The 15,489-nt window shown below is 40.7% G+C and overlaps 1 protein-coding gene across 2 annotated transcripts; it reads left to right on the forward strand.

Moving 5' to 3' along the window:
* The first annotated feature begins 3,545 nt into the window (after positions 1–3,545).
* LOC311241740 (transcription factor Spi-C-like) lies at positions 3,546–13,070 on the forward strand. 2 transcript variants are annotated; one of them, XM_084330637.1, is made up of 5 exons: positions 3,546–3,640; positions 3,816–3,906; positions 7,920–8,008; positions 8,859–8,964; positions 11,734–13,070. In XM_084330637.1, exons 1-5 carry the CDS (start codon positions 3,638–3,640, stop codon positions 12,240–12,242), a joined length of 798 nt encoding a protein of 265 aa, XP_084186763.1. In that variant the 5' UTR covers positions 3,546–3,637; the 3' UTR covers positions 12,243–13,070. The 2 variants fall into 2 exon arrangements, with proteins under 2 accessions (XP_084186763.1, XP_084186764.1); XM_084330638.1 differs by having other exon boundaries at positions 8,862–8,964.
* Positions 13,071–15,489: the final 2,419 nt, after the last annotated feature.

The following is a 15,489-nucleotide window of genomic DNA, read 5'->3' on the forward strand; positions in this document are numbered from 1 at the left end:
ATAGTGCGTGAGTAAGAGAAACTGAACCCAAGGACTAACGTCCATAGATAGCGTGTTATAGTAGCAGTGTGACGGTATAAGTAGCATGCTGCTAACGGCTATATTGACTCCAGTGTACACAGAGCGCGAGGCGCTGAAGAAGACCGGTGGTATAGTCAGCCACGTTGCGCAACAGTATAACCGTGTAGCAGGTGGGCTGTTTGGGACCCAGAGAGTAGTTTCAGTGTAAGGTAGGGCAAGTGTATGGAGGCGCGTCAACCCAGCGCCGGCTGTCAACAACCAGCATTCACCAGCGTTTCGACGTCTGCTCGGCTCCGGGCCTCCGGCGGTCGACAGCCCAGCACGGGAGTTCTTCGTCCAGCAGAGGTCGCCATCACCCAGCACACGCTCTCAGCCAGCTACTGCCCTCTGCTCCAGCCCCGCTTGCTAGCGCCCGCAACGAGAGCGTTCGACGCCATCTTGCTACCTGGACGGTGGTGGCACGGCGAGGCCGCCATTTTGGTTGAGTACAATAGGGCGTCAATGCTCCGGATCTATTACACAGTACACAGTGTGGTGCGCCTACGGGCGAAGCTAATGGTTGCTAACTACAGTTCATAGCGGTACCCCATCAACATTACATGCCGGCATTAGCATAGGACTTTTGTTCTGGTACAGTGGGCCCACGTTTTTGATTTCCTTTGAGTGTGATAATGTGTTGGTTCTTTAATAATAATTCCCATTTAAGTAACCCTTTCCCTGTGGGGAGGTTACAGACCTGGTGCATCATAAGTAAAGCCTTGGAGAGGTATTAGTCTTGCCATATAATTAAAGCCTGATAGAGGTATTACACATGGTACTGACCCAGACGTGGGCGATGAGTCAAACACATTGAAGTATATTATCCCTGATACTAACCCAGAGGTGGGTGTATAATATACGTGTCTATAAGGTATTGAGTTACACACGGAGCCATAGTAGGACTTCAGTCCATTTGACCACTCCTATTAAATCATTGTAACTGAACAGTACAATTAATATAAAGACTTAAATGGGGTTCTGTGTGCGTGTCCATTCCTGTGCCCAGTATTAACTCTTTTGGTGTGGGTAACGTATATATGATTAACCCCTTCCTACCCAACTCTTCCCTTTTCATTATAAGGTTTCTAGTGGTCATCAAGGGAGGGTACTGCTTGCGGGAGGAACGAATCTATTTATGCATATCAGTCACTAGGTGTGGGAGGGTTAACGGAGGTAATCAGGGAAGTGAGAGCGAGTTGGGGAGTACTGGAACTCAGAGAAGACCAGAGTACCAAACCAGGTTGGTAAATCCCGGGCCCCATTCACTCCCACTACCGGGCCCCAGGTTGACGCTCCAGGCCCAAAGACGAGGGTGCAGTCAGACGGAGCTCTACTGTGTCCAGCTACCTTGTGACTGCCAGCAACCGTTCCCACCAAGCAGGGATAATCCACCCTGCTACACATAGTATATTGTATATTGTATGGTAACTCAGTTACTTCTATTCTGCATCGAACATTGTACATATGTCTATCTATACTGAACACTGTGACTTCTATTTTTACTTCTATTACATGCTATACTATTTTATTTCATTTCTTATTTTATTTCATACTTATCTTGTCTAGCACAGTCTCTGGAGCGTAACAGTAAGAAGCATTTTGTATAAAAGTATTCTGTACTTCTGTATGACAACTATTAAAGAAACTACTACTACGTATCGATTTACCCCCCCCACCCCTAACTCACACCGTGCTGATATCAGGGACAGCCCTGCAGCCAGTAGTCACTCACAGCAGTTTCACACCGTGCTGATATCAGAGCCCTGCAGCCTCCGGAGTCACAGCAGTTTGGGTCTGTGGTTGTTAATTCATCAAGTTACTTTGACAGAGAGGTTTCACCACAAATGGAGGGAGGAAAAGAGGGATAAAGGGGAAAGAAAAGGTGTTTTGGTTGTGTTTTTTATCAGCGTAATACACAGGAAACACATGTACGTGCACACGCGCATGTGTGATGTATACACATGCACACACACAAACACACACAGACACACACACACACACACACACACACACACACAAAATGAAGTTATACTCATGTGGTAATTCTTTCATACTGGCAAAAACAATAATTAAGAATAACTCTTTGACCTGCTGTAATCTGTGCATCTATATTTCTTTGTTTCCTCCACTTCTTTGTTATCTTCTCATCACCCTGCTGTACCATTTACCACTGCATTCACACTCAACCCAACTGAAAGGGGAACTGCGGGAGCAAGTCAGTTGGTATTTAAAACTGTACAGCCTGTATAGTGTAATAAATGAACTTCTCAAAAAAGGCTTGTGTTTATTTGAAGAGGGAGGAGCTCTGCTTAAAAGCCACGGGGCAGAGTTTAACACAATGGTCATTATTAACCATTAACATTTACAGCTACTGTATGAAGACGTGTATTTGACAGGCCGGTCAGGAGTTAAGATAATGGTGCCGTTATCTTAATTCCATTTCACTTCCACAACTACTAGCTCATGATGTCCACATAACTGTGACCGGCACTGGTTGCTTTTCTCAATTAATCAATTAATTATAACCTATATGATTAAAGAACATTTTTATAAATAGATTTATTTAGAACAATTTAACTCCAAGTAAAACAGAAAGAAAGAAAAACGAAGACGATGTTTGTAGGTGTTTGTTTTATATCACCGTGGTGTCCTGCATCACCTCAGGGAAGCTTCCATAGAGAATATTGTGTCCCTATGTATTGTCACACAGACATTTCTAATAAGACCTAAAATAATTGGGGGGAAAACATCCTTATTTTTTTCCACATAAAGTCTTCAGAGAATTATAACTATTCAGCGCATCAGATATTGGCGATACAGATATAAAATAGTTAAAAAAGTTAAAATAAAATAAAACGTATTGCAAATGTTTTAAGTTAAGCCTGGTTCAACAACATCTTATAACACAAAAAATTATTTGGGGATTTTGGTTTGGATTTAGGTTAATATAATTCTATATATAGCTATCCTCTAGGTTTCATGTTTAATGTTTTTTGTATTGTTTATTATCATAGGCGAATGAATTAAATCACCATTTAATTAATTCATGAATTAAATCACCTTTATCACCAACATTGATTCATCTTCATCAAGTGTATTGAAATGCTCCTCCTGCAATACACCATCACACCGACAAGTACTTGGATCTCTGCACGCAGCTTAGATTTCCAGTCACACTCGTGACTGAAGAGCAATAATTATCAACTGTGTATGTAAGATAAGTATCGCAGGTATGCAAATCCTGGGATAGTGAATCATATTCCTGGACATGTGAGCAATAAAGGAGGCTTTTGTTGGCGACCACAGATTAGGATCTCGTGATAATATGAGAGGGTGATGGTCAGATCTCTATCTGGCCCTGCTCTTCCAAAAAGAGAAGTATTGAACTACATTAAGTGACGTTGACACATTTAAATCAACCAACCCCTCTGCCCGTGACTCTATTTGTTTGGCCGACCCAGTGATATATATATACCTGGCCAAATACTGTGCACCAGCACAAGTGCAGTTACATCAATCCCATTAAGATATTGACTGGCCTCTACGAAGGGTCAAGGGTCGCCCTCAACTGTACAAGATGGTGAGTCGTGAAGATGCTATATTTGCTCATCCATTTGTTTGATATTATATGATAAATGTGGATTTTGTTAACCTTTTCCTTCACCTTAATGAAAATCGGCAAACTGCATTGTCCCTTGAGTGATATCGTGGAATAAACGTGTGTATTAATTTTACGGCGCGTGCCGATCCTGCAGAGTCACTTGGACAACGACATCAACCAACACTTCCAGGACGCTCACGATGTGATCCTTGGGCAGCACTCGAACGATCCATATTATGAACAAGGTATAGCTGTTCAGCACCGCACTCACATACTGTATATGGCTATATTCTCAACAACACCTCCAGGCCAAAACATACTACATAAAGGGGAAAAAGCTGGTAACTTAAAAGGTGCACAATGTTGTTTTATGAGAGTCAGAGAAGTGAAACATTTCTAAGGTATATTTTCACAACTGGATAAATAAACTGTCCTGAGGGGGTAATTGGATCCCCGGGAAACACTGTTTGACGCTTGAAAGCTATACCTAAAGAATGACTATTTCATTGCTGTCGTTTACAAAGGCAGGGGCCTGCAGTTTTGTTGACAAACATATTCTAGGCTTACGTTTGGTTTACAGTGCTTAACAATTATTTTGTTCTCATTCATCATATAACATGAGATAGACTAATTCTAAGAATTACAGTAAATGTATTTCGCAGACTCTGCAAACAAATCCCCATCCTTCGAAAGTGCATAGTGCACCTTTAATGATCTCTATCACTGTTTTAATCGTTTTTATTTGGAAATAAGAAAATCCAATTACTGTAACCATTGTGTTTTTGTTTTTTTAATTCCATTTTTTCTTTCAATGACCATGCAGAAGCCATTGTTACATCATCATTACCCTGTTCAGTTCAGTTCATTTCTCACATGCGAGATCATACATCTGACAGGGTTGTATGTATTTCACATTATGAGATCATACATCTGACAGGGTTGCATGTATTTCATATTATGATTTTATCCAGTTAACGTGACCTTTGACATGTTTATGTCATTTCTTGTCTTTACACTCTCAGGTGTACAATCTGAGATACAATTTTGAGAACTGAAGATTCTAATATAGAATAGAATAGAATAGAATAGAATAGAATAGAATAGAAATACTTTATTCATCCAGAGGGAAATTTGGCACTACAAATCACTCACATTCAGGTAGACAAAACAAGTCACGAATAAGATTAAAAATAAACCTAAGAATAAAGAATAAAATAAGCCTAAGAATAAAATACGGTCCGATATACATTTCCTATGTTATGTATATACATTCTAATATAAAAGAATACATAAATCTACAGTAAGTATACAGTAAGTGTAATAATGAACAATGTTGTTTTAAAAGTAAAAGTCCAGGAAGATGGTAACTGTCACCCTGTGCTCAGTGATGCAGTGAGGCACAGTGATGCATTGTAAAATCTGATGGCTGTCGGAATGAAGGACTTCCTGTGCCGTTGATTGATTGATTGATTGATTGATTGATTGATTGATTGAATTGATTGAAAACTTTATTAACAGATTGCAGAATGGGTACAATACAGTACAGCTCAATACACACAATTGTTAAGGGGATGCAGACCAGAGAAAGACTTTCATCTTGTTTACATCAGGGTCCCCCATTTTCAATTAATCATAACATATGACATACAGATAGACAGTACTGCTACATTTATACATTTATGACATACCAGATTTACATACAGTACAAAAAGAGTCTAAAAAAGAGAGTATACATTTGACGAAAAAACTGTACATTGGAGGAGGTTGGGTAGGTGGGGTGGGGGGGATATAGTACACAATACATTATATATATATATATATATATATATATATATATATATATATATATATATATATATATATATATATATAGCATTATTGCACATGCTATCATACAGACGTATATGCAGAATATAGTTTGAGGTAGGTGTGTAAGGCAGTTGTAGACAGTGAAATGCAGGAGTTTGAACAGTATGGATAACAGATCCTAGAGCATAGGCAATCAGGTATAGGCACTATTAACTTTTAACTATTATTTAACTGACTAGAAGTTTTCCCAATATGAAGTACTTCATGTATAAGAATGACTCACTTTCTAAATTCTAACAGAACTACAAGACAGCAATGGAGTTCTGGACTAAATCACAGTCATCCGTTCAGTGCTACATTTAGGGAGTGTTAGTCTAGCAGTGAGCATGCTCCTTCTGTCAGCCAAGTCTGTGTGTATGTGTGGGAGGGTATTGATGGTGATGATGTAAGAATGGGACACTGGTCACCAAAAGCTATGGAGTTCTAGAATTCCAAGATGGAATTCCTATAACGTTCCAAAGGACTCATACCTGAAGTTACTTATACCTTCAAAATGCGGCAGCCAGAGTTTTAACTAGAACTACCGGTAGATGAGGGAGGGAACATATTACTCCAGTTTTAGCTTCACTGCATTGGCTCCTGGTTGTTTTTAGGATTGATTAAAAAATGATCTTGCTTGTTTTTAAAGCTCTTAATGGTCTGGCACCGTCCTACCTCTGCGACTGCCTACATACATAGATACGTTCCAACCCCCCATTACACATGGGCAAAACAGAGTCCATTCTCTTCGGTTCAAATAACAAACTCAGCAAGACCGACGGCTTCTCGGTTACAGTGGGTGACAATATTATCACAAGGAAAGATGAAATTACCTACCTGGGTTCCATCCTAGAGGCTAATCTTTCCTGTGACAAAATGGCATCCAATGTAATAAAAAAAAGTCAACCAACGAACGCGATTCTTGTACCGGATCTCCTCTCTGGTAAACAAGAATACCCTGAAGACTCTAGCAGGAGCACTCATTCAAGGGTACTACGACTATGCTTGCACCTCATGGTACCAAAGCACCTCAAAGGCACTAAAAAACAAATTACAAACATCTCAAAACAAGCTAGTCAGACTACTACTTGACCTGACTCCTAGAACCCACCTCACCCCTGCCCACTTTGACAACCTAGGATGGCTTAGAGTAGACGACAGAGTACAGCAACTTGCAATGGGCCTGGTCTACAAGATACACTACGCGACCAAGGTACCCATGTACATGTCAAAATACTTCCCAAAGGTCAGTGAATACCACGATCACAACACCAGAGGGAGCTCCACAAATCATGTAAAACCCAGATTCGGCTCAAACAAGGGACTAAACACGTTTCGCAATTATGCCACATCAATGTGGAACGCCCTGCCTAAAGCTGTAAAGGAATGTGAATCACTACCCACCTTCAAAAACACTCTCAAAAAACACCTACGTGAGACTGCAATTCGAAACTGGCCCCTACAAATGTCCTAACCTAGTTGTACAGTAAATGACCAAGTAAGGCTTTGTCAATATTCCAATGTACAGTGTAAAATGTGTGTGTGTCCCCTACCCAACCCCCCCCCCCCCCCCCCCCACCTCCAATGTACAGCCCTCACCCAACCCCACCCCACCAACCTCCTCCAATGTACAGTTTCTACGCCAAATGTATATACACTCCTTTTCTGGACACTTTTGTATCACAAACAGTACTGTATTTGCAAATCTGATATGTCATAAATGTATAGATGTAGCAGTACTGTCTATCTGTATGTCATGTATGTCATATATGTTATGATGAATTGAAAATGGGGGACCCTGGTGTAAACAAGACGAAAGTCTTTCTCTGGTCTGCATCCCCTTAACAATTGTATGTATTGAGATGTACTGTACTGTACCCATTCTGCAATCTGTTAATAAACTTTTCAATCAATCAATCAATCCCCCCCCCCCCCCCCCCCCCCCCCCCCCCCCCCTCAGGTCCTCTAGTGCGGACCTGCTCGAGGTGCCTACAATGAAATATAAAAAATACGGCAAAGCAGCTTTTTGTTTCTATGGGCCGACGGCTTGGAATAATCTCCCACTACATATAAAAAAGGCAGCCTCTGTGGATAGCTTTAAAGCACAGCTCAAGACCTATTTTTATACTCTTGCTTTTAGCTGATTTTAAAATCCCTGTTGTCATTTATGCTTTTTAGCTATTTTCTTAATCATGTTTTGCTGGTCTTAAAATCCTGCTTTTCTTTTCTTTACTTTTCTTTGCTTTATTGTAAATTGTAAATGTTTGTGTTTTTATTTCTTTGCTCTGTTAAGCACTTTGAGCTGCATTCTATGTATGAAAGGTGCTATATAAATAAAGATTATTATTATTATTATTGAAGTGGTTAATTGAATGTATCTTTTTGTTATCTTTCCTTTTCCTCTTTTCAGAGTACAAGTACTATGAGACTGTGGGTATCCATCAGCCCCCTGGGCGTCACATCATACCAGGCCCCATATATGAGTGGAATGAGACAACTGTGAGTTAACCCTTTCACTACCACACTACAGAAGGTTAACCCTTTCACTACCACACTACAGAAGGTTAACCCTTTCACTACCACACTACAGAAGGTTAACCCTTTCACTACCACACTACAGACCGCTAACCCTTTCACTACCACACTACAGAGGGTTAACCCTTTCACTACCACACTACAGAAGGTTAACCCTTTCACTACCACACTACAGAAGGTTAACCCTTTCACTAACACACTACAGAGGGTTAACCCTTGCACTACCACACTACAGAGGGTTAACCCTTTCACTACCACACTACAGAAGGTTAACCCTTTCACTACCACACTACAGCAGGTTAACCCTTTCACTAACACACTACAGATGGTTAACCCTTTCACTACCACACTACAGAGGGTTAACCCTTTCACTACCACACTACAGACGGTTAACCATTTCACTACCACACTACAGAAGGTTAACCCTTTCACTACCACACTACATAAGGTTAACCCTTTCACTACCACACTATATACGGTTAACCCTTTCACTACCACACTACATAAGGTTAACCATTTCACCACCACACTACAGACAGTTAACCCTTTCACTACCACACTACAGAAAGTTAACCCTTTCACTACCACACTACAGACGGTTAACCATTTCACTACCACACTACAGACGGTTAACCCTTTCACTACCACACCACAGACGGTTAAATACAGCATTTGATTATTGGAAGCGTATAGACTGAAATGTCTATACCTTTTTGTCTTTCTTTAACATCAAATTCTGTTAAAATGTTGAACTGATTACATTGAAAGGTATAACTTATCTGAACCCTGATTGACACAGTGTTTGTTTCTACAGCAGCAGTGTTGGCCTCATCTCGTCTCTGATGTCTCTGTGAGTCATTCAGTGACGGTGGACTCACCCCCGTTCTATTCCATCTTACCGCCACAGAGGAACGGCAAAGGTAAGCAAGCTCAGGCTGCTTTAACACTATAGAACATCTGGGCCGGTCAAATTACTTTTAGATTTTTATTCCAATAATTTGGAACAAAAAAAAAGAACTAAAAACACCCTCTATCTTCTTCCTATCACATTTGAATAACACATTATTGGAATACTGAAATTCAAAAACAGTCATTTGACCGACCTGGCTGTTCTTGTGTTAACCGTTTAAATTCCCCTCAGCCACTTAATGCGTGGAAATACCGGTCCTTCATCCCCTAATTCCTCATTGTTACATAGTTATTACAAATGCCATTGTGAGCATCCATACAGCTCAGGATATCTATTTTACTGTCACCTTAGGGGGTACAAAATAATGAACTAATTAGGAACTAATAAGGTAGGCTATTAGGTCTATATCTTAACAAACCCTTTATTAACCATCAGTTACTGTATAGGGTTTAGGAACAAATTAAGAACTAACAGGTTAACTAACAACAAACTGGGTAACAATATAATTAACTAAAAGTTAACAATATTAGTTCTGATTACTTCAAAAACGAAATAATTTTTTTCATTCTTGTAGCATATTTCACATGTCATATAACATAATGTGAAAAGCTTAGATGATCAAGTCTCAGATACAGCAGGTCTCAGTTGGAACTTGCAACTGGGAAACCCTTCCAGAATGTCTTGTAAATTGTACTCGACCTGGTTTACCAATGACACGTTATTAAAGAACCACCCACATTACATTCAAATTCCCATTTTCTATTTGATTACCTCTAACTATTAACTTACCTCTATCTACCTTAGCTAATGTGTATTCCTTCCTAAGTGATCAACTGATGGTTAAAGGGGCACTTCACTGAAAAACAACACCGATTTATTTTGCACATAATCTCACAAATATCACAAGGCTCTAAACTGTTTTGCACACATTCATTTAGTTTGACAGTTATTGAAAGATAATGAGTTTGAATATCTCCTCCTATGATGTCATCGGAGGATACTGAATATTTGTGTTGTGTTAATTACAGCTCAATGAAATGACGTAGATGAAGCAATAGAGTTAAGGATTGCAATAGCGATTGCTATTTTTCTCAATAATTTCATTGAGCTGTAATTAACACAACACAATTGATTGATTGATTGATTGACATTTTTATTAACAGATTGCAGAATGGGTACAATACTGTACAGCTCAATACACACAATTGGGGATGCAGACCAGAGAAAGACTTTCATCTTGTTTACATCAGGGTCCCCTATTTTCAATTCATCATAACAAGCAGTGTTGCGTTGCTGATTTCAAAGCTGGTTGCACAGTGTTTTAATGAGGCCACGTGCACGCGCGCTCCATGCACATAAATGTTCCCTCGCATAAGCACAGACTAAAGACAGTGCCTAATTGCCTCTATGAATGGAATGTAACATTTCATTTACAAGTTTTGTGTGAATGTATCTGAGAACGTATTTGAACACACCTGACGACCGGCGCTATTGTTATGCAAAGTAGCCCAGGTGGGTACGTTAGGGAGTTGGCGCATCAGTCGAGTGCAGCGTATTCCTTTTGTTTTAATCCACTTTTTCTCCTTATTTTTCTAAGTGCAGCGCATTCCTGTGTGCACGCGCGCGCACATCCGTGCATGTGCATGCGCGTGCTTCTGCTCACAGAGCCGGTTGCACGCTGTGCAACCCCGTCCCATGAGCAACACACGGTACGCACCCTTGATAACAAGGATACAGGGGCGTAATTAACGGGGGGGACACGGGGGACATGTCCCCTGCATGTCTTCAGAAGGCAGTTATTGTCCCCTGCACTTTTTTACCGTCCAAAACAATGTTACACGATAATAAACGGAGACGCGATGCAGCACTAGGACCACACGGAAAACTGCTGCTTGTTCCCTCTCTGAGCTCAGGTCTCTGACCTCTGACGACCTGAGCTATTGTCATGTAAAGACAATGGGAGCATGTCTATGTTCCCCGGGTCCTATGTTCCCCGGGTTCTATGTTCCCCGCTTTGATTGATTGATTGATTGAACATTTTAGACCACCAGCCCTGATTCCAAACTCTAACCTTAACCAGTTCGAAAGAGGGCCTAAGCTTAACCGTTCGAAACAAGGCGGACATTAATAATTAATAAAATAATAAACATTTATAAAATGTTCAATCTATTAATCAATCAAAGCGGGGAACATAGAACCCGGGGAACATATGACCCGGGGAACATAGGGATGATCCCAAGACAATTAGCCAGGCGGGTACTTGGCGAGGGACGAGTCACATTTTTGTGTGCACGCGCCAAGTACCGATCTGGCTACTTGTCTTCTTTGCATAACAATAGCTCAGGTCGTCAGGTGTGTTCAAATACGGAACTTGCTTGGTGTCTGTGAAATATCTGTCTATGACCTTGTTGTATTTAAAAGCCTCTAGGCTGTTGTTTTATACAGTATGTTGTCTACTTGACCCTCAAAGTGCACCAGATTGATGCATTTAAAATTCTAAATGTTCAACATTTTCGCCGGACCACCTCATTGAAAACAGAATTACGCCCTTAAGGATGCATCATAACAAGGATTCAGTGTCCGCTGCAAAACAGTTTAGACTCCATGGAATATGTGTGAGATTATGTGCAAAATAAACCTGTTTTTTTTTGGGTGAAGTGCCCCTTTAATGAACGCTTTGTTAACGTTATACAGTTCCTCAGAAGTTCCTTGGCACATTACTTAATATGCTGCTTTCTTACTAAATCCCAAACAAATAACAAAATACAAATATTCTCAGGTCGCAAGAAGCTCCGTCTATATGAGTACCTGCACCAAGCTCTGAATGACCCCAACATGGGAGACTCGATCCAGTGGACGGACAGCAGCAGCGGCACTTTCCACTTCATCTCCAAGAACAAGGAGAAGCTGGCCGAGTTCTGGGGCCAGCGCAAAGGCAACCGCAAGACCATGACCTACCAGAAGATGGCGCGGGCGCTGCGTAACTACAGCCGCACCGGCGAGATCATCAAGGTGCGACGCAAACTAACCTACCAGTTCAACCCGGTGATCCTCCAGAGGCTCGGCGGCACCCAGGTCGCCGAGCACCCGTCCTGCCACCACCACGCACAGGAGCCGGTCCCCCTCCACAACCAGCCGCACACCCAAGCAGAACAGGGCTACTACATGCAGGGACCGGACTGGCACAGCTGGTACGGACATTACCCTCTCCAGGAGGAGTATGATCTGGCCACTAGCTTCACATCATCATCATCATCATCATCATCACAAGCTGTCACCAAGGTGTGACGTGGTGTGTAAGGACCGTTTATATTAATTAAAGACTTCATAAACCACGTCAGCCCAAGTGCTGTTCATTCATGACAATTTGCTGGATTTGTATCGGGCTCTTCTTGGGTCCGTGGTTTGTATATGACTACTATGAGACAATGCACTTTGTGGTTGGGTTATAATAATGTCTTTAGGATGTTCAGTCCTCAAAATTGTAATTGCATACCTGAAAGGGTTAATTCACAATATAATTATATAGTCTGTGGATCCTTGAAGATGTCATTAGTCAGTGTAAAAAAGCACGCCTATTGTTTCAGTTATAAGAACAATTGTTACATTCTGTGTTAAATATGAATGGTGGTGTTTAAATGATTAATATACATATCTCCTTATTAGTTGTTGCTGCATATCAATACATATGGTTAATAACTCAAATAATAAGTGGCCTCTAGTAGAGAATAAATAAATGTAAATAAATAAACCAACCTGTGTGCCCTTATCAATAGATTGATTGTTTTTATTGATTATTTGGATCCCCATACGTTTGTTGATTATAGTTGAAACAAAAGTTATCCCTCAATTCTAGAGATAAATGGTCAAATTATTATGGTCTAAGCCTAATCTGAACACAGTTAGTACAGATGCAGCAGTGTTATGGTGTTACTTCCTGTCTAACTAGAAGCCAAAGGTCATTGTGTGGGCAACTGAGAACTAGCATCCTGCCCCTTGCTATCGAAGTACGTTAGGTTGGTTCACAGCTCTGCCGGAAGAGAATAGGATATGTCCATCTAAAAGATGTCAACAATGTTCTATTGTACATTTATATGATGATTTGAGGATTCCCTTGTTTGACCTTTGGAGTGAATGAATGAATGAAAACTTTATTTAACAGATTGCAGAATGGGTACAATACAGTACGGCTCAATACATACAATTGTTAAGGGGATGCAGACCTGAGAAAGACGTTTGTCTTGTTTCCATCAGGGTCCCCCATTTTCAATTCATATAGACATATATGACATACATGACATACAGATAGTCAGTACTGCTACATCTATACATTTATGACATACCAGATTTGCAAATACAGTACTGTTTGTGATACAGAAGGAGTCAAGAAAAGGGAGTATATACATTTGACGTAGAAACTGTACATTGGAGGTTGGGTGGGGGGGGTTGGGTACATTGGGATATTGACAACCATACTGGGTAATTTACATTGGAGGTGGTTGGGGGGGGGGGGGGGCGGGGGGCACACTGTATAAACAAGTAACACTGTACATTGAGGGGGGGGGGGGGAGGAGACACTGTACAAACAAACACAATTGTACATTGAACTATTGACAAAACCATACTAGGTAAATGACTGTACATTGGAGGGGGTTGGAATGATTGGGTTAGGATATTTACAGGGGCCAGTGTTGAATTGCAGTCTCCCGTAGGTGTCCCTTGAGAGAGTTTTTGAAAGTGGGTAGTGATCCACATTCCTTTACAGCTTTGGGTAGGGCGTTCCACATTGATGTGGCATAATTGCGAAACGTGTTTAGTCCCTTATTTGAGCCGAATCTGGGTTTGACATGATTTGTGGAGCTCCCTCTGGTGTTGTGATCGTGGTATTCACTGACCTTTGGGAAGTATTTTGACATGTACATGGGTACCTTGGTCGTGTAGTGTATCTTGTAGACCAGGCCCATTGCAAGTTGTTGTACTCTGTCGTCTACTCTAAGCCATCCTAGGTTGTCGAAGTGGGCAGGGGTGAGGTGGGTTCTAGGAGTAAGGTCAAGCAGTAGTCTGACCAGTTTGTTTTGAGATGTTTGTAATTTTGTTTTTAGCGCCTTTGAGGTGCTTTGGTACCATGAGGTGCAAGCATAGTCGTAGTACCCCTGAATGAGTGCTCCTGCCAGAGTCTTCAGGGTGTTCTTGTTTACCAGAGAGGAGATCCGGTACAAGAATCGAGTTCGTTGGTTGACTTTTTTTATTACATTGGATGCCATTTTGTCACAGGAGAGATTAGCCTCTAGGATGGACCCCAGGTAGGTAATTTCATCTTTCCTTGTGACAATATTGTCACCCACTGTAACTGAGAAGCCGTCGGTCTTGCTGAGTTTGTTATTTGAACCGAAGAGAATGGACTCTGTTTTGCCCATGTGTAATGATAGTTTGTTATCAGCGAGCCATATGCAGATTCTGCCTAGTTCCGAGCTGAGGGTTTTTTCAACCTGTAACTTGTTCTTGTCAGTGGTTATGGTTAAGTTTTAAGTATTTAAGACTGACTTTTTTTTAATTTTTAATACAAGGCAATTATCTCAGCTCTTTATATAAGTATGTTTTTGTTTGAGTTGACTCTCCTGACATGATATGTGTGAGTTCACAGGCCTAATTATGTGGTTTGGTTTGTTTTGTTGTTGTATGGATACCTTGTTTGTATTTTGGTTGTTTCTTTTAGATGTATGTTTTGATCATTGTTTACGAAAACTGAAAAGGAAAAGTGTCTTATAAGCCCATTATGGGCTGAGCTTCGTTGGAAGTTACTTACATAAAGGAATACATCAATCAATCAATCAATCAATCAATCAATCATGAATGAACGAATGAATTAATGAATGAATGAATTAATGAAAACTTTATTTAACAGATTGCAGAATGGGTACAATACAGTACGGCTCAATACACACAATTGTTAAGGGGATGCAGACCAGAGAAAGACTTTTGTCTTATTTACATCAGGGTCCCCCATTTTCAATTCATAGTGAAATTTATGACATACACAACATACATGACATCATGACATTTATGGCATAGGGACATACATGACATACAGGTGTATAGTACTGTTACATTTGTGACATATACGATACATACGAGAAAAAATATACATACGGTGGGGGGTATATACATACGGTGGGGAGGAGACTGTCTATCATACCTGATGAAATGTCATCCAAACTGTCTCCTCATCATCTATCTGTCTCCTCCTCCTCCTCCTCCTAATCTATCTGTCTCCTCCTCCTCCTCCTCCTCCTCATCTATCTGTCTCCTCCTCATCATCATCATCATCATCATCATCTATGACTGTCTGGGCACGAGGGGGGAAAACATTTGAATTTGAACAAAAACGGACAGAACTGTAATTACATATAGATTAACTTGTTTTGGTGAATATATCTGATATCTGTCAGATATCACAATACACACACACATACGCACAAGTCAAGTCAAGTCAGCTTTATTTATATAGCACATTTACAATGACTAAAAGCCAACC

Source organism: Notolepis coatsorum, assembly GCF_963971535.1.
Source record: "Notolepis coatsorum genome assembly, chromosome: 15".
Lineage (NCBI taxonomy): Eukaryota > Metazoa > Chordata > Actinopteri > Aulopiformes > Paralepididae > Notolepis > Notolepis coatsorum.

What these genes read in the sequence shown, in the direction of transcription:
- LOC311241740 (XM_084330637.1), top strand. An exon ending in ATGAGTGGAATGAGACAACT is followed by an intron (nt 8,009 to 8,858) that starts GTGAGTTAACCC and finishes TTGTTTCTACAG; the next exon opens with CAGCAGTGTTGGCCTCATCT. An exon ending in GCCACAGAGGAACGGCAAAG is followed by an intron (nt 8,965 to 11,733) that starts GTAAGCAAGCTC and finishes AAATATTCTCAG; the next exon opens with GTCGCAAGAAGCTCCGTCTA.